We start from the raw sequence: 26,946 nt of genomic DNA, 5'->3' as shown, positions 1-26,946 counted from the left end.
GGAGCAATTTCCTTCATTCTTTTTTTGTTCCCTAATAACTCGAGTAGAGCCATCAAACTAACGTATTATTAAATGTCAAACTTGCTTTTGTTTTGTTTTATTTATAAAAACAGAAAAACTACATATTTTTTTCCAGTTGTAGGCTTTTTTTTAGATTAACTTACTACAAGTGTACCTTTTAAAGTTAAAAACATAAATATTCTCATTTGGAAGCTGTATAATTATTTAAACAATTTTTATTTAAACAAATTAAAATTTTGTGTTATAATAAATAAATTAATTTATTATAACAAAACAAAAGCAAGTTTGACATTTAATAATGCGTTAGTTCGATGGCTCTACTCGAGTTACTTGGGAACAAAAAAAGAATGAAGGAAATTGCTCCATGGGAAGCCGAGAAAATGCATTTTTTTTAACGTATACCGATTTTGAACTTTGAGGGTTACATTTTGTCCAACCTAATTTTTGATTGGAATTTTGCTATTTTTGGCAATTTTCACACGTATTATCGAGAGTTTTTATTATAATAATATATGTTATGAGTGTTTTAAAGATATGAAAATTGGTGTAGAGAAAGAGGACAACTATAAAAAGGTGATGGTTTAAAAATTATGATCCTATTGTTCATATATTTGCTGTAAATTCCGGTCAATTTTGACCGGTTGTATCTCAGGAACCACTCGTCATAATTAAACGTTTTTTTTTTAGAAGAAGCATCCTGCTGCTGTTTTTCGAATACCGTTTTCATCATTTAATTTAGTTTAATATTTCTCGAGATATTTTATTTGTTTATAAGCCAAAAAATTGTTGATAATTTTAAAATATTCCTGAGGCCGCTTAAATAGTCCAATTTCAATTCTGTAAAGTACATTAGATAGGTATAGTGTCTTTTTATCAAAAAATCATATCTATTCTTATGCATCATAATTATTGTCATTATTATAGCGACCGTAAATTTTTAATTAACAATTCAATTGTTGCTAAACTGTTCATTCGATTTCCATCGGCTTCTGGAATTATAATCTATATAAAAAGGGCTTTTATATTACCAAGTTATTTAATTATTGATTAACAATTACTTATCTAAAATTTTAGTTGAAAATTAAAGATTGTGTTGGAAAAACCCGCTTTTTCCGGGAAAAGTTTTCGTCGAAGTGAATCGGGAAAAACACATTTCTATGCAGAATTTAATTGCGGTGAATTTTTATTTGGGTGTTTTTGGCGTAAAGTTAAAATCTTTGGAGTTATAGAGCAAAAATTGAAAAAAAACACGATTTTCGGGCGCCATTTTGTTTATAAAAAAAGTAGAACACTATCTGCGGACTTTGCATACCTATATTATTAATACATACAATAATAAGATTCGATTCCAGCAATAAAATTCCTGGTAAATAACTTTTCCTAAAAATGGCCTATTCTCCGATAATCAGCCCAGACTATAGGTATAATGGGAGTTATGCAAATGATATGTAAAATTACGAAGATGCCGTAATTCTTCATAGAAAAATTTTTTTATGACTGTTAAAAAAAATAAAAATCCAAAACGTATCAAAAACAAATACCGACTAATTAGCAGATAATAAAACTCAAATTTGTATTGTATACTTAGTGAATCATAACTATCGGATATCGGTTTAATATATTATTTAAATAAATTGAATTCAGATGAAACTATGAATGAGACACTTTTTAATAACAAACATCTCTCAAAATTATCAGGAAAATTTCGGGTTTTTAAGTGAACAAATCGATCACACTGCGTACCATATTTACTTAATAGTTGATAAGAAATTCCAAACGTAGGACGCGAAAATTATGTCAACAGTTTTATCGTATATATATTTCTATCACAATTTATTGATGTCGTTAATCTTGTGAGGAAGCTGGCACCAAAACAAGCCATTAAAAAAAATTATTGTGCTCGATACAGACAAGATGGTTTATCTTCGAGTGGTGATATTAGTTGTTTTGTTGGTGATTGGTGGTTCGTTACAAGATAATAGGAAGTATCAACCACCAGAGACAATCGCAGAATTGGCAGCGAGGCCTTTTTTACACAAAGGTAAATTTTTTTTCCACCTACCTCTACCGAAAGTATACTTTTCCGGACCTGATTGTAGGGAGCAAAGTTATACTTTTCCTCCCTAGGGAGGAAAATATTTTTCCTCCCTAGGGAGGAAAAGTAAAAGTGACGTCATTTATGAAATATAACTTATTGACGCCCTGTACAATATCTATTTTCTATTACGTAAGTATCTATACATTTTAACGTTTATTTATAAAACACCCAGTATTTTGCAAAATGGTAAAAAACAGTAAATTGTTATTTTGATTTAACAATGTTTACATTAATAATTTTACTTATATTTGACAGTTGACAGTTATATTGTACCTACTTGCTAGTTTTAGTTTTAATAAATTTTGTTGGTTAGTTACATAAATAAATTAAGTAGAAATGAAAAATGACTTGTTATTAATTTGAGGAAGGTGGAAAAACCATATGTATAACATGGGAGTAAAGTGCCTTTTCCTCCCTTGAATGATTACTGCCCTCCGCTACGCGTCGGGCAGTAAACTTCATTCTCGGGAGGAAAAGTAGCACTTTCCTCCCTTGTTATACAAATAGCTATAAAACTTTAAAAAAGGAGTAAATCCAGTTTAATAACAGTTCTTAATTCTTTCTATATTATACCTCCCACAATTTACAAATTTCAACAGTTATTTCTTATTTCTTTATAAATTTCCTGATATATATGCAACCAACCATATTTCAGAATTTTATTTATTTTTAAAAAAATAAATTCTCAGCTACAAATATTTAATTAATTTTACTCCAATATCTTAACATTTATCAATATTCCTAATATTCAAATCATAACTTTCAATAGCTCAATATGCAGCTTAAAAAGTTTTTACATTCAGGTTTCTACAATCAAAGAAAATAAAAAAAATGTATTTTTCTTTTAAAACACGTACATATCTTTTAACGATATTTTCCTCTTTGATTTCAGCTCTCATTTCATTCTATACTTCACACAATTTACACATATTATTAGTATTTTCTTATTCTATCAATATTCACTTTCCTTAGTTTCCTGTAACATATGCAACCAACCATACTTTCAATATCTTTGACTTTTTAAATACTCTCGGACAATTCCAACAATATCCATTCTTCACAATATCATAACTTTACTTAATTATATTTAATTCTACCACTCTTTCAATTTTGAAAAACAATTTATGACGTAACATATTGTTGGAGCAGATTTTTGTTTTTTAAATTCAGTTTGTACTAAGCAATGTATTACCTTAATCTTAAATTAGAACTCACATTAAACTTTTGAATACCTGCATTTTTCAATATACCAATTAAAACTAAATATTAATCTCTTTGTTAAAAATTTTTCGGTTGACAGATGAAAAATCCACCTAACTTCCTTTGACATCTTGTCATACATTTCTGGCACCAAACTGTCTAATCAGTTGGTTCGTAACCTCTCACCTGAACACAAGTACTTACCTTGTGCAATTTTCGAGCAAGGATGAAATACATTCACATGTGATCTTTAAATCTCAAGACATCGACTTAATGTCGACCACTTTTTATTATAGAATGTAACAATAATGCATTTTAGAGGTTTTTATACCTATTGAAGTGGCTACTTTCAATTACTTGTACACTGGACGTAAGTAACCGCATTTTCTTAAAATTTTTTCAACAGTCAAAATTTCACCCTTTTGCCTTTTAATCTTAGTGGTTTACTTATTTTCAGGTTTACACTGATGATGGTCAGTCTGACCGAAAACGTTTTGTACTTCCACTCCTTCGTGGATAAATTTTAAGTATTTTTTAATAAATTCATATATGTCTACGTACAACAGAAGTGTTTACTTCATTCCACGTTGGTAAATTTTTTACTTTATATCGTTACCGCGTCTCATTTTGTCAGTTTTTCTGTTTTCTTCTTCGTCTACGGTACTACAGCCCAAATTGAGCCTTGTCCTCCTTAAGTATTTGTCTCCACTCTTGTTTGTATGTGGCTGCTCTTCTCCATACACGGACTCCTACAAGGGCTTGTGCGTCTCCGTTTACTCTGTCTTCCCAGCGCTTTCTTGGCTTTCCAACCGGTCTCTTTCCCTGCATTCTAGCGTTCAGTGCTCTTTTTGGTAGTCTATGCTCTCCCATTCTTATCACATATCCGGCCCATTGCAATCTTTGTATTCTAATGAAGTCTGACAGAGGTGTTTCCTTATAAAGTTGATAAAGCTCATTGTAGTATCGACTTCTGAAGATTCCGTTTTTCCTCACAGGCCTAGTATTCTCCTCAGTAGTTTCCTTTCGAATGTGTCGAGTTTGTTTTTGGATGTTTCTTCAGGACCCATGGTTCACTGCCATACAATGCTATTGGCCCAATTTAGTTTTTATAGCTTCTGTCTAAAGAGTTTTCTGTTTTACAGTATTTCTCATGATCATCTTTCAGTGCGTCACAGTTTTTTGATTTCTTTCTAACGCATTAAATTGTATGTGACAGAAAAAAAAAGCAAGTCGGTGATTACATTTCGTCGGTGACATTTTTATAACATTTATTCTAGTTGTCGATAGATGGCGCCATAATAAAAAAATAATTTTTTTTTAATTAGATAATAATATTACAAATTTAATCTGTATAATTTATAAGACTATACAAATCAAAGAAAATACCATTTTATAAATGCAAGAAACACTTTTGATTTGTTTTTATTCCAAATTGAAAATAAAATGTGACAACTGTCAGATTTAACTAAAATGTCACGTTAGAATAAATGTCATAAATGTGTATTATCACGGACTTACCCTTTTTTCTATCATTTGTTACGCACTGAAAAATGATCATGAGAAATACTGTACTTAATTATTACTCTCTACATTGTAGTTTTCCAGTTAGTATCAAAGGCAATAGCGGGATAAGATCATAAAATCTGCACTCCGCTGGATTCTTATTTGGCTTTGGGCACTAGAAATTACATATTTAGAAACCATTTTAACCAAATTTTTAGCTCCCTACGTGACCCAGGGGTCCCCTACCGGAAAAAAGGTTTTTTTTCGAAAAAAAAAGACCCTTTGCTTTAAAAAAAACTAAAATAATTCATTTATATAGATTTTCACGCCCAAAAACACTCTGAATACACTTCTTAATAATTATATAATTATTTTTCGTATATTTTTTGCATTCTTTTGAATCGACGAGTTAGATTTGCCATTTTCTCTCCGGTAGGTAAATCATTAAAATTCGAAAAATTTGATGTTTTGATGAAAACAATTTTTCGGTGTTTTCCTATGTTTTTAGCACATGTCAATAAATAAGTAATCTATTTTAGATATATTTTTTCGACATTTCTAGTAACGGAATCAGGTTTGCAATTTTCAGACCAACACATGCTCAAAATACGACAAACCCTCTTTTTTGATTTTTTTTCCATATTTTTAGCACTTCATTTCAATTGTATGTGAATGGACAACGATTTATCCTTTTTTTTTTGGAGCAGGGTCATGTTGGCCATTTTCAGACCGTTACATACTATGTGGCAATTACTTAGATAAATAAACTCTAGATTTGGAAGCTCTATGTCATTTACATTACCATAAAATCTGAATATCAACATCCAACCTTTATTTTATCTTTCTCACTATTCGTACTAATGCAAATTAATGATATAATTCCATTAGTAACTGTTTATTATTATTTATTTTTTTATGAAATGAAACTAAAGTGTTTGTTTTGGCAAAAAAAATTAAAATAGAATAAGCACTAATAATAAATTTTCTTTTCTTGGTACGATCTCTGCGATTATTCAAACACATACTCATAAGTGCTTTTCAATATTATAAACAGACTTGAAATTTATATCGCAATGATTGTGGGAACGAAGCGTCGTTCTTTAATACAGGGCGAGACGAGATTTTTTCTGGTCTCTAAGCGAGATGGAACTTTAAAAAAATTAAACTGTTTCTGTATCATTACAACTCTAAATTCGGAAAAACTGAATTTTTTGGTGATTTTTTTCATATTTTAAGCACATAAACTCGTTTAAATGTGACACATGACGCATTTTGTTTCCCCTTTATTTAATGTTGTTCTGAAGCTGTTTTCTTGTAGCATTTTTCCAATTAACTAGTTTTGATGAAAAATAAGCTATAATTTTACTAAAAAAATGATTTTATTAACGTTTCGACGCCAAAATCGGGTGTCGTTGTCAAAATACAAAAAAATTTTACTAAAAAAATGATTTTATTAACGTTTCGACGCCCAAATCGGGTAAAAAAATCATTTTTTTTAGTAAAATTGTGGCTTATTTCCCATCAAAACTAGTTAATTCCCTTTATTTAACTCATGATCACCATTTAAATATTATCATTTATGGATTAAATTTATAAAATAATTCTATTTTTCTACAAACGTGTTAAAAATGGAATTTTTAGCACTCCATAGGAGCGTTAAAAATGCTACTTTAAGGCACTAATGCTTTAAAAATTTTAAGGCACTGCAGTTAAAAGTGAATTGTCAAATTGTGAAACGTCAAAATATTTATATTTCATTTATTAACATTAATATTAATAGTACAACTTGCGCAATTTGAAAAAGGTGGTTTAAATGGTTTTTTAAAATTTAATTTAAACTGTATTATTGCATTTTTAACACGTTTGTAGAAAAAACAAGTTTATGTAACGGTATAATATTTTCGCTAAGAATTTTTAGACATTCCCCTCGAGTGTAGACAACCAGTTCTACCTTTTACGGGGCATAGGTTTCATGGTTTCAGCAATTGACAAAAATATTGATTTTATAAATTTATAACGTTTGTAGAAAAAATATTGTATGATATACGTGTTAAAAAGTACATTTTTAAGGTACTCATGTGAATTGCAAAATGAGCAAAGCGAATTTTTTTAAACTTTCACATGCGTGCTTTAAAATTGTACTTTTAACACTTATAATATCATAAATAACTATTAACTTCATATTAGACGTTTTTTTTTTCAATTTCTATTAATAATAATGAAATTCTTACTATTTTTAATTATTTAGATATATTATTATTAATATTCAACAAAAAAAAGTTTTTATTTTTTTGTTTGTTTCAGATTGTTCGAAGCACGTTCATACAGGGTTTGCTTGCATGGCCTTTATAAGACGCTACAAATGGAACCAGAAAGAACAACAATGTACCCTTGCGATATACGGAGGGTGCCATCCTACCAAAAATAATTTCCAAACGTTTGAAGATTGCCAAAAGGTCGCGGAACCTATATGCGCAAATCGGTTGTAGGCTACAGCAGAGCTGCATCATACAAAATAGTATTTTTTAAATAAAGGCTCTCGATAAATTTTAGATTAACATTAGGTATTACATGTATAGTTGCCATCAAATTATTGCAACAAACCTTTTTTTGCTTGAAAAATGGCTTTGGCAGAGCCAATTAGCCAGACTTGTTTGTGATTGATTGCAGATTCATTTCATTCAATTTCTTATTTCATAACGTAAGTACCTACTACAATATTATTTTTTTGATAAAACATATTAATACAGGGCTGGCCAAACTGTGGCTCGCAAGCCACATGTGGCTCTTGGAAGGATAATGTGTGGCTCTCAATAAATCTACCTGAATTATTTAAATTTTGTGTTTCAAAATGTCTTAAATTACTGACAACAAATATAAAAGACTGGTGTAACATCAAGAATTAGACAAGAAAATCCCTTATCACCGTTGCTATTTAATTTGGCCTTAGAATATAAGTAAAGTATCACCTGAGCTGACAGGGGATTTGCCAACTGAGGATCAGAACTATTGTTGGCCTTTGCTAATGATCTAGGTGCAGTCGCTCATTCTACAAGAGACGTGGGAGAAGAGTTTTCACAACTCGAGGAAGAAACGGATAGTCTGGGACTTCGAAGAAACGAAGAGAAGACATAACTAATGACCACAACTTCGAAGTAGTAAGAGTTTAAATATCTAGGGGCAGTAATCACAGATGATTACCACATATAAAAAGAGGTCTCAGCAAGGATAGCTGCGTGGGATAGAGCATTATACTCCCTATCATCATTATTAAGATCTAAGCTGATAAAAAGACAATCTAAATTAAGACTGTACATGTCTATTGATAGTCCAATTGTTATATTATGGAAGTGGAACATGGACTCTACATCGTACGTGAAAGGAGAGTTCTCAGAATGATATTTGACCCTCAAAGAAAATTGACAGGAGAGCGGAGAAGGCGCCGCAAAGCTGAATTGGTGACTTTATGGTAAATACTGAAAACATTGTCAGATGTGATAAAAGCTAAGATAAAATGTGCAGGTCAAGTGGTAAGTTCAGAGGAAGACAGTGTTTTTTGAGAGACGGGCGAAGGATAATGAAGAATCAAAGTATCCTGAACTAGTAAAAACTGCTTGTAGAATTATTTGCATTTTTGGAACAACTATGTGAAACATTTTATGTCACTTTAAAATTCGTGTAATCCAAACTCTGAAAGAAAAATGTAATACCTTTTTTACACTTTTTAAATAATTGTTTAATTCAGTGGCGACGCGTGACTTTTTCTAAAGTGTTACCAAAACCAGATATTAAATATATACCAAATATATTATATATTATCTATATGTATAATGTATTTTATAAATATTTTTATATATACAGTGTTCCCATACATCAAAGTTTGTTCGACTAGACACCGTGAATTTTCAGCTTGCTATTAATCAACTTTTTTTTGGTACGCGCGATCCAGGTCTATTATAAAAATAGATGAAATAAAATTAAAAAATTAAAAATTTAAGAAATTATATAAAGTATCTACAAACTAAAAACATATTTGTTGTTTTTAGGTAAAATATGTATTATATCACCTTTATACTTTATTAAAAAATCCAAATTGTATAATTAGTATACTAATCAGTACATTCATTTGTCATTTTTAGCCTAAAATATTAAATAATTTTTATTTTATTGATTATACACTACAATGTACTGTATAATCAATATTATTATATGTCATATTATAATAATGTTGTTGTTAATTAATATATTTCGACAAGTAATTAAAATCGATTAATATGATTTATATAGGATAAAAAGGTATAGATATATTATCTGTATAATAAGCAAGTACAGTTACAAGTTATAAACTAATAATTAATAATGCATATTATGCAATAATCGAATCCAAAGGGCCGGTACGGTTAACTAACCGGAGTTTAATCGAGAAAATACCGGCCCTAAGAATAACAGGCTTCATAAATGGAATTATAATTATTACCTATAATTATAATAATAATTAAAATTGCATTTATTAAGTCTGATATTCTTACGGTCGGTATTTTCTGTCCCGATAGACACCGGGCCTACCTAGCGTCACCAAATTAAAATTTGGTAACACCAATACGCGGTTTCAGGGCCATCGTCCCCGCAAAATTTTCAGAGACGATCCAGTCAAAGATCCTACTATCGTTGCCACTCACAGAAGTGGTAAACGGCGCGGTGCACGGTAAGGGCACAGTATAATAAATATGGAACCTCTTTATACTGTGGTAAGGGCGTATTATAATAACGTGCAACCGATTTTACATAAACTCGCTGATATTTTCGTGCGTCTAGTTGGCTATTTTACTGAATTAGGCAGATACTATTAACAAATATTTCTATTTTTAAAAAATATAAATGGAATTATTTCATAGTAGTCATAAAATATTTATTTACAAATTTTAACTGTTACCAATGGTAACAATGGTTACATGGACGCTTCGCCAGTGGTTTAATTGCGGCTCGGGAAAAATTTCAAATTTTGAAAACTGGCTCGGACTATCAAGGAGTTTGGCCACCCCTGTATTAATATATTATATTTTTTTTATTATACTATATTTAAATTCGTGGTAATCACTTTTTTTACTTCTATTTTTTTTTGTTATTTTTTTTTAATTTTCTTTTGTTTTTTTTTATTTTTCCTTTATTCTTTAATTTATTTTTTTTTTTTGTTATTATTATTTTATTAAGTACATATATGTTCTTTTTTATATATTTTGTTTCTTTTTAATTTTTTCAAACTAAATTAACAAATTATTCCTAGTTTACAACTTGTATTTACATAATTTAACATTTTACAGAAAACCTTAATCATAAGGTTATTACAAAGTCATTTATATTTGAGTGGTATGGTTAAGTTTCCGGCACAGGTAGAAAGAAAGAAATGTTAATCTGTTGCCCATTTAATTATTATACCTGCTATTCAGTATATTTACTTCTCAAAACTTAACGACTCAACTCAAATACAAACGATTTTGTAATAAGATTAAGAAACGGTTCTCTGCGATAATTTGTTGGCAACTGTACTGGAAACGAGACAAATTTTTGTTGGGTCGTTCGTTAGTTTTAATTATTTATATTTTTTACTTATTAAACAAATTTTTTTATCATAATATGTCTTCTTTTACAAACCATTATGTAATAATTAGTGTTTGTAACCATTATGTAATCATCATTAGGCTTTAAAGTTTTCTTCGTAATTCAGTACTCATTTAAAAGGCCCACAGATGATACGATTTATCGTCCAACTTGTTGTACAAGTTGTAAAAAGTTGTTGTTAATATGTTGTTCTTAAACAGTTATGAAGTGCACTGCACAACACGAAACCACAAATGTAATTTACTGTCTCAGCACTTAGAGCAGTAGGTTGTCCATTCGTTAGTAATTCTTAAAATCTATATGCTCTCTGATGCATAGTTAAGTAGATTGTTATACGATAAAAATATATGCAAAACAAACAAAGACAAGTCATGGAGAAAATCCTTTGCCATATGCTCCGACACAACAATATGTATTTCATAGTTTACCGTTCCATCCAGACTTTATGAAGTTAATAGCCAAATAGTCCTCCTTTTGTCGTAAATTAAGGCTCTAATTCTATTTTAAGGTCTGTTCGTGTCCCTGCTTTGAAAGTTCTTTGTAAACAATCCGCTAATGTATATTGTGTCTGGAGAAACAACACATTATCTCAATTTCCTACGAAATTTACTGCAGGGGTCTCCTGACCATGTCTCGGCACAGTCTACCAAGTACATAGTTAAAATATATCTATGTATACAAACAATGTAGCACTAGGAACAAGGTTTAATTAAGAAAGTGAATATAAATTGTAGATATTTTTATTAGTCCAGAAAGCCACTGCGCATTCGCTAGGAAAATATTCTGATTCGAATTTTTTGCACAATCTTACTCAAAAAGAACAAATGTGCATGTTTCTAGGTCCAAAAGTGGGTCAACAATTTTTTGAAACGTTTTTTTTTTTGTTTTTCTTTCCTAAACTTGTTTTTTTACATCGAACAAAGATTTTTTTCGGTTTTCTGAATCATTCCAAAGAGAAAAGGTCTTTAGTGACTTTTCTCTAAAGTTAATAGTTTGTGACATATAAGCGATTAAAAATTTAAAAATTGCGAAATCGGCCATTTCTAACCCTCAAATTTCAATGTTGCCAAGGTAGGTAGATATTCTTTAAACATCGATTGATGAAATCCCAAAGAGTTTTTTGCAATACAATATCGAAAACCCCTTTGCTTTTTAATTGCTAATCAAGCGGGTGCGACACTATTTTCAACCGTTGCGTCGCATGTATATGTAATATGCGTAAATATATTTGCGGAAATATATTCTGATTCAATTTATTTTCACCATCTTGCTTGAAAAAGAATGTTACACTACAACCAAATGCAATAATATGTAATTAGAAATAAGAAATAAAATATGTAAATATATAAAAAATACATATTAAAAACCATAACATACTAACCGCACATCTCCTGCTTGTCTATTTACCAACAATTGCGTTCACAAAACAATAAAATCGTGTTTATACAAGTCCGTGCGGTCCGTGTCATTTCCGTGTGTCGACAGTGCCCAACCAAAAATATCGGTTGGGATTAATTTCAGACCAGGTACGAACGGGCCACTTCCGGGAAACGCCAATGTATAAATTTACTCATAAGAGTACATATTGTTTTTTTTTTTGACCGGACCCTGTCTTAACACGGAACGGACACGGCCCGGATATGCATAAATCGACCTTTAGCTTCATTAGTCCTGTCGCCAGGGGGGGTACAAAGGCCTCCTTAATTCAAATGGACTTACCCAAGTTTTTTTTTATGTATTTTGACCCGTAGAACACGAATTTTTTGGGTAACAGTTGATCCGAATGTCGATAAGATTGTTATAAACAAAGAACTTGAGGAATTACATAACAGCGATTTTTCGCAAAACAAAACATTTTTTTTGTATTTTTTGGGTGATTCTCAGCAAAAAATGATCTTACAAGTTTTTTCGTAGGATAATAGTTTTCGAGATAAATGCGGTTGAACTTTAAAAAAATCGAGAAAGTGCAATTCTAGAGTGCTATGTATTAGGAGTATAAGTCAAAAATGAAAATTTTTTCTTAGGACTTTTCAAAGTCCTTTTTACCACTGATGAAATAACTATTACAACTAAATATGAAAATGGTGACGAAATATGATTAATAAATTAGTAATTAACTATTTTACTTTCTACTTTGGTAATACCTTATTAATTATATAATTCAAAATATAGAAGAATCCCGAAAAATCTTTTTTATGACTTATACTCTTAGTACATAGCACGTTAGAATTTTTGAACCCGAATAACTTTTGATTAAAAAATAAAATGGCAATTCTGCTTACTGCATTTGAAAGTTCAAGTCAAATTCTATCGGTTTTGATTATTTGCATTGCTAAAAATTAAGTTTTTATTTGTTAAATAAAGCCATAAACACATAGTAATTCCCGTGCCCAATGCATGCGTTTTAATGTACGTAATCTACGTAGAAATTGGCTGTATGCGCGCCTACTCGTTGGATTTCAAATGAGAAATACATTGAAAACATCATTCAATCACTATGTGTTTACAGCTTTGTTTAACAATAAAAAAATTAATGTTTAGCAATGAAAGTAATCAAAACCGATTTGACTTGATCTTTCAAATGCGGTAAGCAGAATTGCTATTTTATTTTTCAATCAAAAGTTATTCGGGTTCAAAAATTGCAATTTTTCGATTTTTTGAAAGTTCAACCGCGTTTATGTCGAAAACTATGCATCCGACGAAAAAACTTGTAAAAACATTTTTTGCTTAGAATGACCCAAAAAATACAAAAAAGTTTTGTTTTGCGAAAAATCGCTGTTATGTGATTCCTCAAGTTCTTTGTTTATAAAAACCTTATCGACATCCGGATCGACTGTTACACAAAAAATTCGTGGGTAAGTCCATCTGAATTCAGGAGGCCGTTGTACCCCCACTGGCGACAGGACTACATTTCTTGCTGGAAACATTTTTTTCTATGGCGTACAGATTCTTGATTCTTGTTAAATCAATGTTTTCCGTTTCCCCTACCACCTGAGGGATTTTAGACGGAAGGGCGGTACTTCCGGGGTACTAGCGGGGGTAAGAGAGGGATCTCCAATTTGAAATTCTCAGCTTGTTCGCATTATTTTACCCGTGTTGAGCTGGCCCCCCCCCCCACTTGCAAAAATTAAAAAACAAATAGCCCTGATTTATGAGCTATTTATGAGCTCTCATATTCCGCAAACTAAAAATTTTGAGCTCGTTCCACTGAGCAGGAATTTGATACTTTAGTGGGGGGGCTGAGTCAGCCCCCCCCCACTACTTAAAAATAGGAATATTGAATCGGTTTTTGCGGCAGAATTACGAGCTATTTATGAGCTCTTGAAATTATATAGGTTCGATTTTTGAGCTCATCCCCTTCACCCCCAAACAACCCTTTAATTGATTTAACTTAAGAGAAAAATGCTGAGAAATCTTAAAATATATCGTTTTGCGGATATAATTCGTATAGCTTATATACTCTAAGAATAAACTATTAAATCACGTGCATTTTGATTATTGAGCTACAACCCCTTCGCAAGAAAACTACCCTATCTTCCCGGCTTAAGAGAAAGTTGTACTTAAAATGCATTAAACTAATTATTTGGCAACTACACATCATTGAATAATTTATAAGCTTCCAAATTACGCGCATTTAGATAAGTAAATTGCAAATTATTTTGTATAGTGCAGTCACTGAAGGTAAAAATCAACGATTACCTTCAATTTCGGTGAACCTTCATCGATTTTCACGAAAATTGGTCAGTGGTTAGAGGATACGTCAAGAAACAAAGGTGACATGGTACCACCTTGCGCCTTTACCCTGAGGGTGGATACCGCCCCTTCTCGGGGGTGAAAATTATTTTATTAAAAATAACTGCACAAATCAATAAAAGAACAGATTAAAAGTAAAATTTATTATATAAAGTTAATAAAATATGTCAATACTTTTTAAGTTATTAAAGATCAAAGATTTTAATTATTCGTGAAAAAAATGCATGTTATGAAGCGGTTTTTCGTAAATCACTGAAAAACTGTAAGTTTTTACAAAAAAGTTAATAGTAGTTTAATTCGTATAGCTTATATTCTAAGAATAAACTCTTAAATCACGCGCCTTTTGATTATTGAGCTACAACCCCTTTGCAAGAAAACCATCCCATATTCCCGGCTTAAGAGAAAGTTGTACTTAAAATAATTTAAATTAATTATTTGGCGACTAGATATCGTTTAATAATTTATGAGCTCGCAAAATATACGCATCTCAATTATTTAATTGCCATTTTCTTTCTATAGTGCAGTCACTGAAGGTAAAAATCAACTATGACCTTTGATTTCGGTAAATCTCCATTAATTTTCACGAAAATTGGTGAGCGGATTTTGAGGCTATCAACTTTTTCTGGAGCTCATTTTTGATAGGTATTTCTAAGTACTTTGACAAGTATTTAGTACCTAAGTGTTATAAAATGAATCTCTTTCCCGTTATTTAAGCTTGAATTCTTAGATTTGAACAGTCGCAGAAAAAAATATACATTTAATTACCAATAACTTACTTTAAATTAACATTAAAGGGTTTTTCAAGTAAGCAATTTATTATATTTTTTATTAGCTTCAATTTTAGTGATGAACACTTTTTTGTAAAAACTTACAGTTTTTGAGTTATTTATGAAAAATCGCTTTAAAGTATGCATTTTCTTTTACAAAAATTAAAATATTTGATCTTTAATAACTCAAAAAGTATTGATTTATTTTAATAACATTATAGAACAAATTTTGCTTACAATTTGTCCCTCTCTCGATTTGTGGGGTTATTTTTAATAAAGTAATTTTCACCCCCGAGAAGGGATGACATATTCCCCAGGTTAAAACCCCAAGTTGTTATTGTTAATTCGTGAAAATGAATGGAGATTTACCGAAATCGGAAATCATAGTTGATTTTTACCTTCAGTGACTGCACTATAGAAAGAAAATTCAATAATTGAGATGCGTATATTTTGCAAGATCATAAATTATTAAACGGTATGTAGTCACCAAATAATTAATTTAAATTATTTTAAGTACAACTCTCTCTTAAGCCGGGAATATTGGATGGTTTTCTTGCAAAGGGGTTGTAGCTCAATAATCAAAAGGCGCGTGATTTAAGAGTTTATTCTTAGAATATAAGCTATACGAATTAAACTACTATTAACTTTTTTCCTTTTTTGTAAAAACTTACAGTTTTTCAGTGATTTACGAAAAACCGCTTCATAACATGCATTTTTTTCACGAATAATTAAAATCTTTGATCTTTAATAACTTAAAAAGTATTGACTTATTTTATTAACATTATATAATACATTTTGCTTTTAATTTGTTCTTTTATTGATTTGTGCAATTATTTAAAAAAAAAATTTTCACCCCCTAGAAGGGGCGGTATCCACCCTCAGGGTAAAGGCGCATGGTGGTACCATGTCACCTTTGTTTCTTGACGTATCCTCTAACCACTGACCAATTTTCGTGAAAATCGATGAAGGTTCACCGAAATTGAAGGTAATCGTTGATTGTTACCTTCAGTGACTGCACTATACAAAATAATTTGCAATTTACTGATCTAAATGCGCGTAATTTGGAAGCTTATAAATTATTCAATGATATGTAGTCGCCAAATAATTAGTTTAATGCATTTTAAGTAGAACTTTCTCTTAAGCCGGGAAGATAGGGTGGTTTTCTTGCAAAGGGGTTGTAGCTCAATAATCGAAATGCACGTGATTTAATAGTTTATTCTTAGAGTATATAGGCTATAGGAATTATATCCGCAATACGATATATTTTAAGTTTTCTCAGCATTTTTCTCTTAAGTTAAATCAATTAAAGGGTTGTTTGGGGGTGAAGGGGATGAGCTCAAAAATCGAAACAATATAATTTCAAGAGCTCATAAATAGCTCGTAATTCTGCCGCAAAAACCGATTCAATATTCCTATTTTTAAGTAGTGGGGGGGGGGCTGACTCAGCCCCCCCCCCACTACAGTATCAAATTCCTGCTCAGTGGAACGAGCTCAAAATTTTTAGTTTGCGGAATATGAGAGCTCATAAATAGCTCATAAATCAGGGCTATTTGTTTTTTGATTTTTGCAAGTGGGGGGGGGGCAGCTCAACACGGGTCATTATTTTTAAAGGTTCAGTGGCATTTTCTTGCCCGGCGATTAGAGTACGATGTCTTTCAAATTTTTAAATCATTCAACTGCCTGCTTCTCAACAATATTTACAAACAAAAACACACTGTTGATGTAGTTTCTGAACGCGATATGACTTTCCAATTGAAAAATTCATTATACCGGAGCAAATGTTGTCTTCACACCGTTAAGCAATGATTCAGCACGTTGAGCCAACAACACGGCCTACGATTCAATTATACCAAACACTAGTTAATACTGATTAATCCGAAAGGCATAAAGTTATCAACTTTCCCCGCCATTCCACCGTTTTGTATGAATCATAACAACCCGAATTTTGTTGACTAAAGGCCGTCAGCTAAATAATGCGGCAATAAACGTCAGAAATTAGAAATATAGAATTAGGGGTGGATGTGAGTGAGTAGGGTTTTGAACACGTTAAACACCGCACATTAGAGTTAGAGGGGTGCTTTTCTCTTTATGTCCCGACGCGACGTCCGACCAGAGACGTCGAAAACAAATGAGGGTTAAGGGTTTGGGAGTGTGTTGCCGGATGTGCTTTAGAAGTCGGAACTGTCCGCTCCATATCTTGACCTTTCTGCGGTAATTTTGGTGGTGGAGGAAATGAAAGATTTCAGAATGTGAGTAAAAAAAAGGAAGAAAGTAGAAGTTACCACAAAAGACATTGTTTTCTGAGTAATAGTGTGAAGAACAGTTACAATTAATGCAACAAAACACTTTTATAAACAAATTCAAAGGACCTTTTACCCTATGACGGCCGATATGCAATTAAGAGATGATCAGTGGGTCGGATGAACAGCGGGGTGTTAATATTTAATTCCGATCGCTTGAAAAGTAAATAGCTATTTGTATAATAAGAGAGGAAAGTGCTACTTTTCCTCCCGAGATAATGAAGTATACTGCCCGACGCGTAGCGGGGGCAGTAATCATTCAAGGGAGGAAATGGCACTTTACTCCCATGTTATACATATGGTTTTTTCACCTTCCTCAAATAACAAGTCATTTTTTCATTATTACTTAATTTATTTATGTAACTAATCAACAAAATTTATTAGAACTAAAACTAACAAGTAGGTACAATATAACTGTCAATTGTCAAATATAAATACATATAAGTCAAATTATTAATGTAAACATTGTTAAATCAAAATAACAATTTACTGTTTTTTTACCATTCTGCAAAATACAGGGCGTTTTATAAATAAACGTTAAAATGTATAGATACTTACGTAATAGAAAGTAGATATTGTACAGGGCGTCAATAAGTTATATTTCATGAATGAAATACCATGGCGTCACTTCTACTTTTCCTCCCTAGGGAGGAAAAGTACAACTTTGCTCCCTACAATCAGGTCCGGAAAAGTATACTTTCGGTAGAGGTAGATGAAAAAATATTTAATTTTGTGTATTTTATGTTCAGTAAGAATATTGGATTTTACTCTATCAAAGGCAAATAAAACGAATATAATATGTATATACAGGGCGTGTTAAAAGAAGTGGGACGGAATATTTCGAATACTCGAAATTATTTGTCAACATCAAATGTTCACTAAGATCTCTATTTCGCGTAGAATGAAAATTATACTAATGGTTTTGCATGCAGTAAAATTGGAAAATACTTGACAAGTTGCTGGTATGTCCAAATTTGAATAAAATACATCCAGAAATTTACTTTGTACATACATTGTATTAAATATAACCTTGAAACAAAATGGCACTAAATCACTTCCGAGTTTTCAACAAAACAAAAGGTTTAAACAAGTGTAGTGATTGCAAAAACGGTTCGCATGTTTTAAATATAAGATTTTTGCTGATTATGTATTTTGCTAAAACATTAAATAACAGCAATACAATTCACAACCATCATTTAATTTTTAACGATAAACAAAAGTCAATATGATGACAAGTTTGAATTTGATCGACTTTGTCGATAACAGTGTCGTTAATAGATATTTTTAAATTCCATGAATCATTTTCTAATGATTGGGTGGATTTAAGAAATACATATTTACTAAACAAATTTTTTTTACGTGTATAAAGGAGATTATAATAATTATGACACATGGTACTCCCTATATTTTTTAAATAATATGGTTTTGTAAAGGCATAACTTTGATTATTGGCCAAACTCGGCACCATAATAAGTGAAAAATGTGCCAACAACCAAGAGATCAGAGCGCGCATCAGAAAAGTTAGATCCACCTTCAACCGAATCCCCCTTCCTCAAGACCCACAACCTCTCTCTTGGTATGAAGGTAATAATGCTGCAATGCTACGTCATCTATGTCAAAGATTGTCATCTACGTCATCTATGTCGAAAATTGGAAGCATTTGAAATGTGGCTATATCGAAGAATATTTAAAATTCCGTGGACTGACCCAGTCACAAGTGGGGAGGTCCTAAGCAGAATAAAGAAAAACCGAGAGGTACTGGACCGCCATCAAAACTCGAAAGTTAGAATACTAGATCCACCTTCAACCGAATGGGGGCCTTCCTCAAGACCCACAACCTCTCTCTTGGTATGAAGGTAATAATGCTGCAATGCTACGTCATCTATGTCAAAGATTGTCATCTACGTCATCTATGTCGAAAATTGGAAGCATTTGAAATGTGGCTATATCGAAGAATATTTAAAATTCCGTGGACTGACCCAGTCACAACTGGGGAGGTCCTAAGCAGAATAAAGAAAAACCGAGAGGTACTGGACCGCCATCAAAACTCGAAAGTTAGAATACTTCATGCGAAATGAATCCAGATATGCCCTCCTACAAGCCATCCTCCAAGGAAAAATATTTGGAAAGCGAGTCCAGGAAGAAGATAAGAATCCTGATTAAATAACCTCAGTACCTAGTTCAACACATGTGCAGCTTTTCCGCATTACTGCAGATAAGATAAAAATTGCCATAATGATTGCCAACATTCGGCACGTCAAGAAGAAACACCATGTGATTAACAAACGTAACACGAATACACAATAATGTGGCCCATAAAAATTTTTGATGATTTCCTTAGAATTTCGTAAATAGAAAAGAGCTCAGAATCTCTTAAACGTATTTCCCGACTCCATTATTGCTGGAACTTCACAAAAACCGAACAAAACAAAGAAAACTCCTCGAATAATTTAGATAAACGGCCAAAATCGATCTCTATTTGACTTTCTTTTCGTCGTGTTTGTTTTGTTCCTTCGTTAAGTCTTTTGCGACTACGTCACTGCCAAAAGGCCGCCTTTTGCCGTCTGAGTAGCGAGTTCCAAATGAAATGAATACCAAAAAGAGAATTTGTTTGCTCGCTTAACATTTAGGATTTTATACAGCTCTTGGCCATTTGTTTAATTATTCGTGTTAGGAAAGCTTCCAAGGAACGCTTTTCTGTGTAGTAAAAGAGAGTAACTAGTCCTTTGGTAGAAATTTTGAATGGGAGTTAAGTTTCGTTAAAGAATTTTATGCGGCCGTTTCATCTTCTATCGTACTTGTTTCGGCGTTTTTTGTTTTTGTACAAGACTAAAAAAGTTTGTATATTTTCAAAAAACTTTAACATCGAAGTAAAAAACTTCTGTTGTAATTGCTATAAGTATTTAATTAAAAAATCGAAATTGAGTACAATCGTTACCTATTTTCATATATTTTTTTTTCTTTTTGTAAAGACATGACTCTGTCTGTTTTTTCTTTGCGCCTCATTTCCTTAAGATCTAATAAATACTGCCAAATATCAAGGTGGATAGTTTTCTTTTGCTCACACTGTATATATTTTAATATTCTACACAGAAAAAAATCTTAACAAATTTTTAATGCTAATTCAGTATTATTTTTTTATTTTTTTTATAAAAAATCTTTTGTCTCAATTTTTATTTATCACATCTAGAGAAAAAAAATTGAAAAAAAATTGTTTATAACAAATTGACGAATATTTTGATTGTTAAAAGTGTCATTTACTGTGTCGGTTACTATTTTAATAAGCTACCATAAAATAAAAAAAAAACATTGAAATTGGTCCATTATTAACGAAGGTATTGCAAAGTGCTACTGCACCACTCTTCATGTAAAAAGTTTTCAGTATTGGGGACGCTACGAAAAACATTACTTTTTAAAATATTATAAAATTTTAACTCTATGTATAAATGACATTGTTAAGTCGTAGAGTTGATAGATGTACTCACACACTTAAATGTTAATATTGAAAAATAAACAAATCATGAATTTTTAAACTTGGAAAAGCTATCTAGAAAAGCTTGGCAAAAAATGGATCTAGAAAATTTTTTTCTTTTGTAAATGTGTCAAAAACTAACAGGAATACGAATATCGAAAAATAATTTCAAAATTTTTAATCCCGGTGACGTTATTAAAAAAACAAGTTCTAAACAAATTACACCAATTTTCAAACGCCATTTTGAAGGGGTGTTTAATTAAAATTTTAATTTGTTAATACATTTATCGAAAATATACATAAAAACAAAAAAAATGAGACTTAAAAACTTGTATACTCTATCGGCAACAACCGCGTTTTTGCAATTGAAAAAATGGTAATTTTTTATAAACAAATTAAATATCTCATAAACTACTCAATATTTATCAACCAATTTTTTTGACAATTTATAGTGATATCTTAGCGCAACTTTTTGTACAAAACAAAATATTTTATAGTGCTTATTTATATTGCAAATATTATTTTTTTGGAAGTTTGTTTTTTAGTTTTGATTTACAATTATTTAAATAAATTAAAGGTCAAATTTAATTTAGTCTCATGTAAAAGACTGTGTCTTCATCTTTGCAGGAAAAAATTGTAAAATTCTTAATAAAAACAAGAATTGCCGCAGCAGTTAAAAAAGTAAATTTTGTGCAAAAATTACCAATTTTTAATTATTTAAACAATGGTCCCCTCATATGAATCATATACTTTCTTGAAAATATCTTTTGTTTTGACCTAAACTTGAATAAAAAATTTATTCCAACCTGTACGGAATTACATTTTGGTTTTACTTTATTTTATTGGGCTATTATGTGGTCATTCCATTCTACTCTTCTGTTGCTAACTATGTTATTAACGTTGTCCAGCTTGCATCTCCGTCGTATATCTGTACTTCTAGCTCTGTCCCATAGAGTCTTACCATCGATTTTTCGAAGGGTTTTCATCTCCGCTGTTTCGAACCATATTTTTGTCCTCACTGTGTCGGGTCGTGTTTCTGCCGCGTAGGTATGTCATTATTGGTCTGAGTCTGATGACTGTTTTGTAAATTCTGCCTTTCATTTCTTTTCCCATATTGTTATCTCTCCATATGGTGTGATTGAGGCAATCTCCGGCTTTGTTTGCTCTATTCACTTGATTTTCCACTTCTGTTTCGAGCCTTAGGTAGCTATATAGTGTGATGCCTAGATATTTAAACTCCATCACTTGTTTTTTTCTTTTTTTTTTTTGTGAATTTGATGGTCTTGGCGGAGCCAATTAGCCAGACATTTTGATATTTTAAAAACAAATAATTTTTTTTTCAATCATAGGAATTTTTCTGTATTTCTAACTCTAAATCTAACTCTTTCTAACTCATAACAAACTAACATATTACAATTATTATCTAAATAATACACTGTTTTGGTTGTAACTATTTTTTTGTAAATATTTATTTTTTTTTGTATTTTTTTATTATGGTTTTAATTTGTTTTTTTATTATTTTTTTTTATTATTATTTTTTATTAATTGTTTTTTTACTACGCTTACAGCCCTACGCTTACAAGACATAAACCCGATTGAACATCTCGGAGGTTTACATCTTCTTAGTTTTTTTTTTCTCTTTTTTTGCTTTTTTTGCTTTTTTCTCGTTTTTGGTTTGTTTTTCTCTTTTTTTTCTTTCTTTTTTCTTGTTCTTTTCTTTTTGAAGTTATACTTCTTTACCGGCGATAGAGGGTAAATTTTTATATGGGAAAACCTAGCGACCGGGCGCATGCGCATTATAACTTTGTTCTGATTGGATGTTCAAATGACATGTCAAAAATTATTTAATATGACGGCTGTGGCACAGCTGTAGTTAGATTATTTATGGGTGTTGCGTTTTAAAATTTGTGTGAAAAGAAACAAAAAACAATAGTTAATAGGAATACTGCCTTTTTAAATAGTTTTCATATACCTATATTTTTGGACTTTTGGACTATTTTGGACAAGAAAAACTCATTCTAATTTGGTAAGTAGTTTTTATTATAATCATATTGTAATTATACATTTGGATTAGGTTGAAATACATACATTTATTTTCTCAAGAATGCGGATTTTAGAGAGAAATCCCAAATTAGGTTCGATTTTTACTTTTAAATTATGATTTTTTGGCGTAGATTTATTTATCTAGTAGGTATGTAATGCTTTGATTTACATACTTAATTTGATTACCAACAAAAGTTCTACCAATCTTCATCTAATATATTGTTTTCTTACTGTTTTGTTATATTTTTATATTTTCTTCCACAAAAAACTACATAATTTAATTTTCAAAACAACTGTCAAACAGTAAAACGTTCAGTTACCGTATTTTTCCACGTGATAAATAATGTGCGATTGGACGAGTGAGTCTACGCTTCGATTACGAGTCAAAGCGGCACGAAATTCAAGGGTTCAATTCCCGATGCAAGTTTTATTTTTTTATGCATGTTATGATTGTAAGTATATTTGTTATATAATTTTTTTTTCAGAAAATGCGTATTTAAAATTTTTGCCAACAATTATTATTGTTCAGAAATCATTTTTTCTTTGTGGCATTTTTCAATGTGTTTGTGTGCGTTTTATTCTTTTATTTTTTTAAATTTTTGGTATTGTCTTAAAAATCACATAATATGTAGAAGAAGTATAACTTCTTACGTGCGTACAAAGTACACACACATTCTTGTTTTCAATTATAATATACAGTAATTACTTAAATCTACAGGGTTTAAAAAAAATAACAACAACACAAACATGTTTGTTTTGTTTTAACAAACATGCTTGCTTTGCTTTAACAAAATTACTTAAATACAGGGTAAATTTTATTGCTACAATTTATATTTACAGTTTTTGATATGTTCGTGAATTGTTTTTAATATATTAATATCTTCAGAAAAAATCAAATTGTTCAGGTAGACGGGAAGTGGAATTTTTAATATATTAAGATTATCATAAAAGTTGTTTATATTTACTGATTGATGTGAACATTCGAGGAGAATATGTAGTAGATCACCTTCTTTTCCACACTCACAGTTATTACTTGTTCTAATCTGACTCACTCATTATTATGAACTTTATTATGAACTCCCATCAGTTGTTCTATTATCTGACCCTCCAGCTCCAATTTACATCTTATTGGATTTGCTGTTATAACCACGCATTTTGTCTTTTTTGGGGAAATTACCATGTTACATTTTCTGGCGGTTATGTTAAATTGGTGCAGCATACGTTGTAAATCATCTTCACTTTGAGAGATTACTATGGCATACTCTGCATCAGTGTTGCCAACCGCATTTCTCTAGATTATCCGATAATCGCTCGAAAAAGATCCGATTTGTCACGAAAAGATACGCTCATAGGCGTAACCAGGAAGGTTGGGGGTTATCCCCCCCATTTGGATGTACTTTGAGCTCTCTACGCCCATACCTCCCAGAGACCATCCAGTACTTGTAACCCCCCCCCCCTTGTGTTTAATGTTAAAACATTAAAAACCTAAACATGTATAAAAAAACACAAAAAACATAATATAATAAAGTACAAAATTTTTATTTTTTATTTTGCCATACGTTACATTGTAACATTTTTTTTAAGGTGTAAATTTTACACAGCCAGTATTACCGACACTATTTTTTGTCGCCAATACCTATATTCCTAATTGTAGATGTATTTAAGAGGTTTCTTTTTATCTATTTTTATATTGAATACATTAGTGAAAACTCTTTCTACACTAGCCAGTGGCGTAGTAACCAGGGGGATTTTGGAGGTTGTGACCCCCCCCCCCTCACTGGAATGTACTTTGAGATCTATACGCTTAACACCATTACTATTCCCCTAGCAAGAGACCCTCCAGTATGTAGTTGTAACCCCCCTTAGGATCTTCCTGGTTACACCGTTGACAGCGTTTGAACATGCTAGAACGAATAGCAATGAAAATACTTTTTTTTTAATTAGGAAACAAATATATTAGCTTCATTTTTTAATTTCACCATTTATACATTATAAAAAGTATTTTCACAAACCAAAACTTATTTCAACAGACGTTTACTTAAGCATTGCACCACATAAAATAGAAATAAAACTAAATCCTGCAGTAGCTATCATAAGTTTAAAGACTAAAAACCCATAAATAAAATCGTACGGCAGAATCCCTGTTTTTGAAATTTGAATTGGATCAGTATGCCTAAGTGGAAACATTTGTGCATTCAAATTCTAAACAAAACAATTCGCACAGGTCGTTTTGTCCCTTCTTATCTGTCCCTACTTAGATAATTACCATGAAAAGTATCGGATGTCGCTAACATTCATCCAATATATAGGTTATTTATAGAAATTTGGGTGGAACCAAAGAAAATTAATGTGTTGTTGGGAATATATGAATGAGAAACGGATTTTTTTTAAGTTTATTTTTGTTATTAGTCTGTTGTAGTAAATTGGTAGATACACTGAAAAATGTACGCAAATATCCGATTTATTTAAAGATACGCAGAAGATACGCCAACTCTCAAAAAGATACGCAAATCGGATAATTATCCGCCGATTGGCAACACTGCTCTGCATAGCAGATTATTTTAAGTTGTTTTTCTCCCATTCGGTATCCTTTTTTAGTTCTTACTTTTTTGATCAGGTTGAACAATAAAGGACTCAATGAATACCCCTGTCTTATCCCATTGGCAGCTTTAATTGGGCCAGTTAGTTCATCTTCTACTTTTACTTTTATTGTGTTGTTCTGGTAGATGGTCTTCGATCGTTTTAATTATTCCTAGAGGTACCTCTCTTGAGTATAACAAATGGATGACGTCCTTTAATTTGACCCTGTCAGATGCTTTCTTAAGGTCAACGAAACATAAATACATATGCTGGTTTGTTGTATTCTAACGATTTCTCTTGAACTTGCCTCATAAATATAGCGTCAGTGCCATCTAAAACCTTGTTGTTCTTCTAGTAATGTTATAATTTCATTCAGTTTGTTTTTGTTTGTTATCACTTTGGTTGTTAAAGTTGTGTTTAATAAGGTAATTCCTCTGTAATTCTCCGGGTCTGATTTGTCTCCTTTTTTGAAGAGAGGTGTTAGGATGCTTGAACTCCATTCTTGTGATATTCTGTTTTGTTCTATTAATTTTTGTATTAGTTTTACTAGTTGTTTAGTCAGATCTTGTCCTCCGTACTTTAGGAGTTCGTTCGATATTCTGTCCTCTCCTGGAGATTTTCTATTTTTTAATTTTATTAATGCTTCCTTTTATTTCTTCGTTTGTCGTAGCTTCAGGTGTTGGTGGTTCACTATCGATTATCGTCGCATTTAGCAAATAGCAGTTTGTTCATGTTTCCTTCTGAATGTGTTTCGTTTTTATTAATTCGCTCATCTCTTTTCTAGCGTAAATAGTGTTTAGTATAAATAAACTAAAGTAAGTGCAAATAAATTAAAATGAAAACTAAATAAAATAAGTGTGATAAAATTAGAAAATGAAATCATTACAATATTCTCTGATGTTTAATTTTAAGAAAAATGATATAAGAATGAGGCTTAGGAACCGTTCAAGTATTACGTATCGCAGGTTGGAGGGGGGGGGCTTAAAATCTTCAAAAATTGCGTTACGCATTAGTTAAACTCCCATAAGAATGCGTTACGTTGTGTGTGTGGGGGGGGGGGGGGGTTAAAAATCTTCAAAAATCGCGTTTCGTAATACTTGAACGCTCCCTTATGAGACCAATACGTCTATGACATTTGCATCTCAATAAGAATTGCAACATATCAATGTTGATTTAAACCAATCCACATGAATGTGTCCGCTTTTATAAATTTTCTTATGACAACGTCATAACAACTACAGCGTTAGATTTAGCTTGCATTACATGTAATGTCGAATATTTACGTCTGCAATAATACATCCTCCATCCTCCGGAAGTTGCTGTTCGATTTGATAAATATTCTTCCATTTCGGCTTCGGCAATATTGGAAAAGTGCGCTCGTTTTAACATTTACAGGCGATCGTCACGTTCCGTTCCAATAGCACAAGAAGAAATCAACATCGCGTCGAAATGTTTCGACAGTATGGCCCTATATTGCTAATAAGTTTCGGCATTTCGGCATCTTTTCTCTCTCCGGGATTGCTCCTTTTATTTTATCAATAAACCGTTCACTTCGCTATGTTATAGACCGGTTCATCGGTTCTATAAGCT

The 26,946-nt window shown here is 31.4% G+C and overlaps 2 protein-coding genes across 2 annotated transcripts in view; one reads left to right on the top strand and one right to left on the bottom strand.

Annotated features, from left to right (window-relative positions):
- Positions 1 to 26,946, bottom strand: part of LOC114324916 (tyrosine-protein kinase-like otk) — a 463,747-nt gene that overhangs the window by 276,907 nt on the left and 159,894 nt on the right. The window lies entirely within an intron of this gene.
- On the top strand, positions 1,834 to 10,455 carry LOC126878430 (inducible serine protease inhibitor 2-like). Its single transcript, XM_028272845.2, has 2 exons — positions 1,834 to 2,062; positions 7,127 to 10,455. The coding sequence occupies exons 1-2, from the start codon at positions 1,936 to 1,938 to the stop codon at positions 7,309 to 7,311; spliced, it is 312 nt and encodes a 103-aa protein (XP_028128646.2). The 5' UTR covers positions 1,834 to 1,935; the 3' UTR covers positions 7,312 to 10,455.

The sequence above is a fragment of the Diabrotica virgifera genome, chromosome 9 (assembly GCF_917563875.1).
Source record: "Diabrotica virgifera virgifera chromosome 9, PGI_DIABVI_V3a".
NCBI classification, from domain to species: Eukaryota; Metazoa; Arthropoda; class Insecta; order Coleoptera; family Chrysomelidae; genus Diabrotica; species Diabrotica virgifera.
This window is presented reverse-complemented; position numbering and strand designations above follow the sequence as displayed.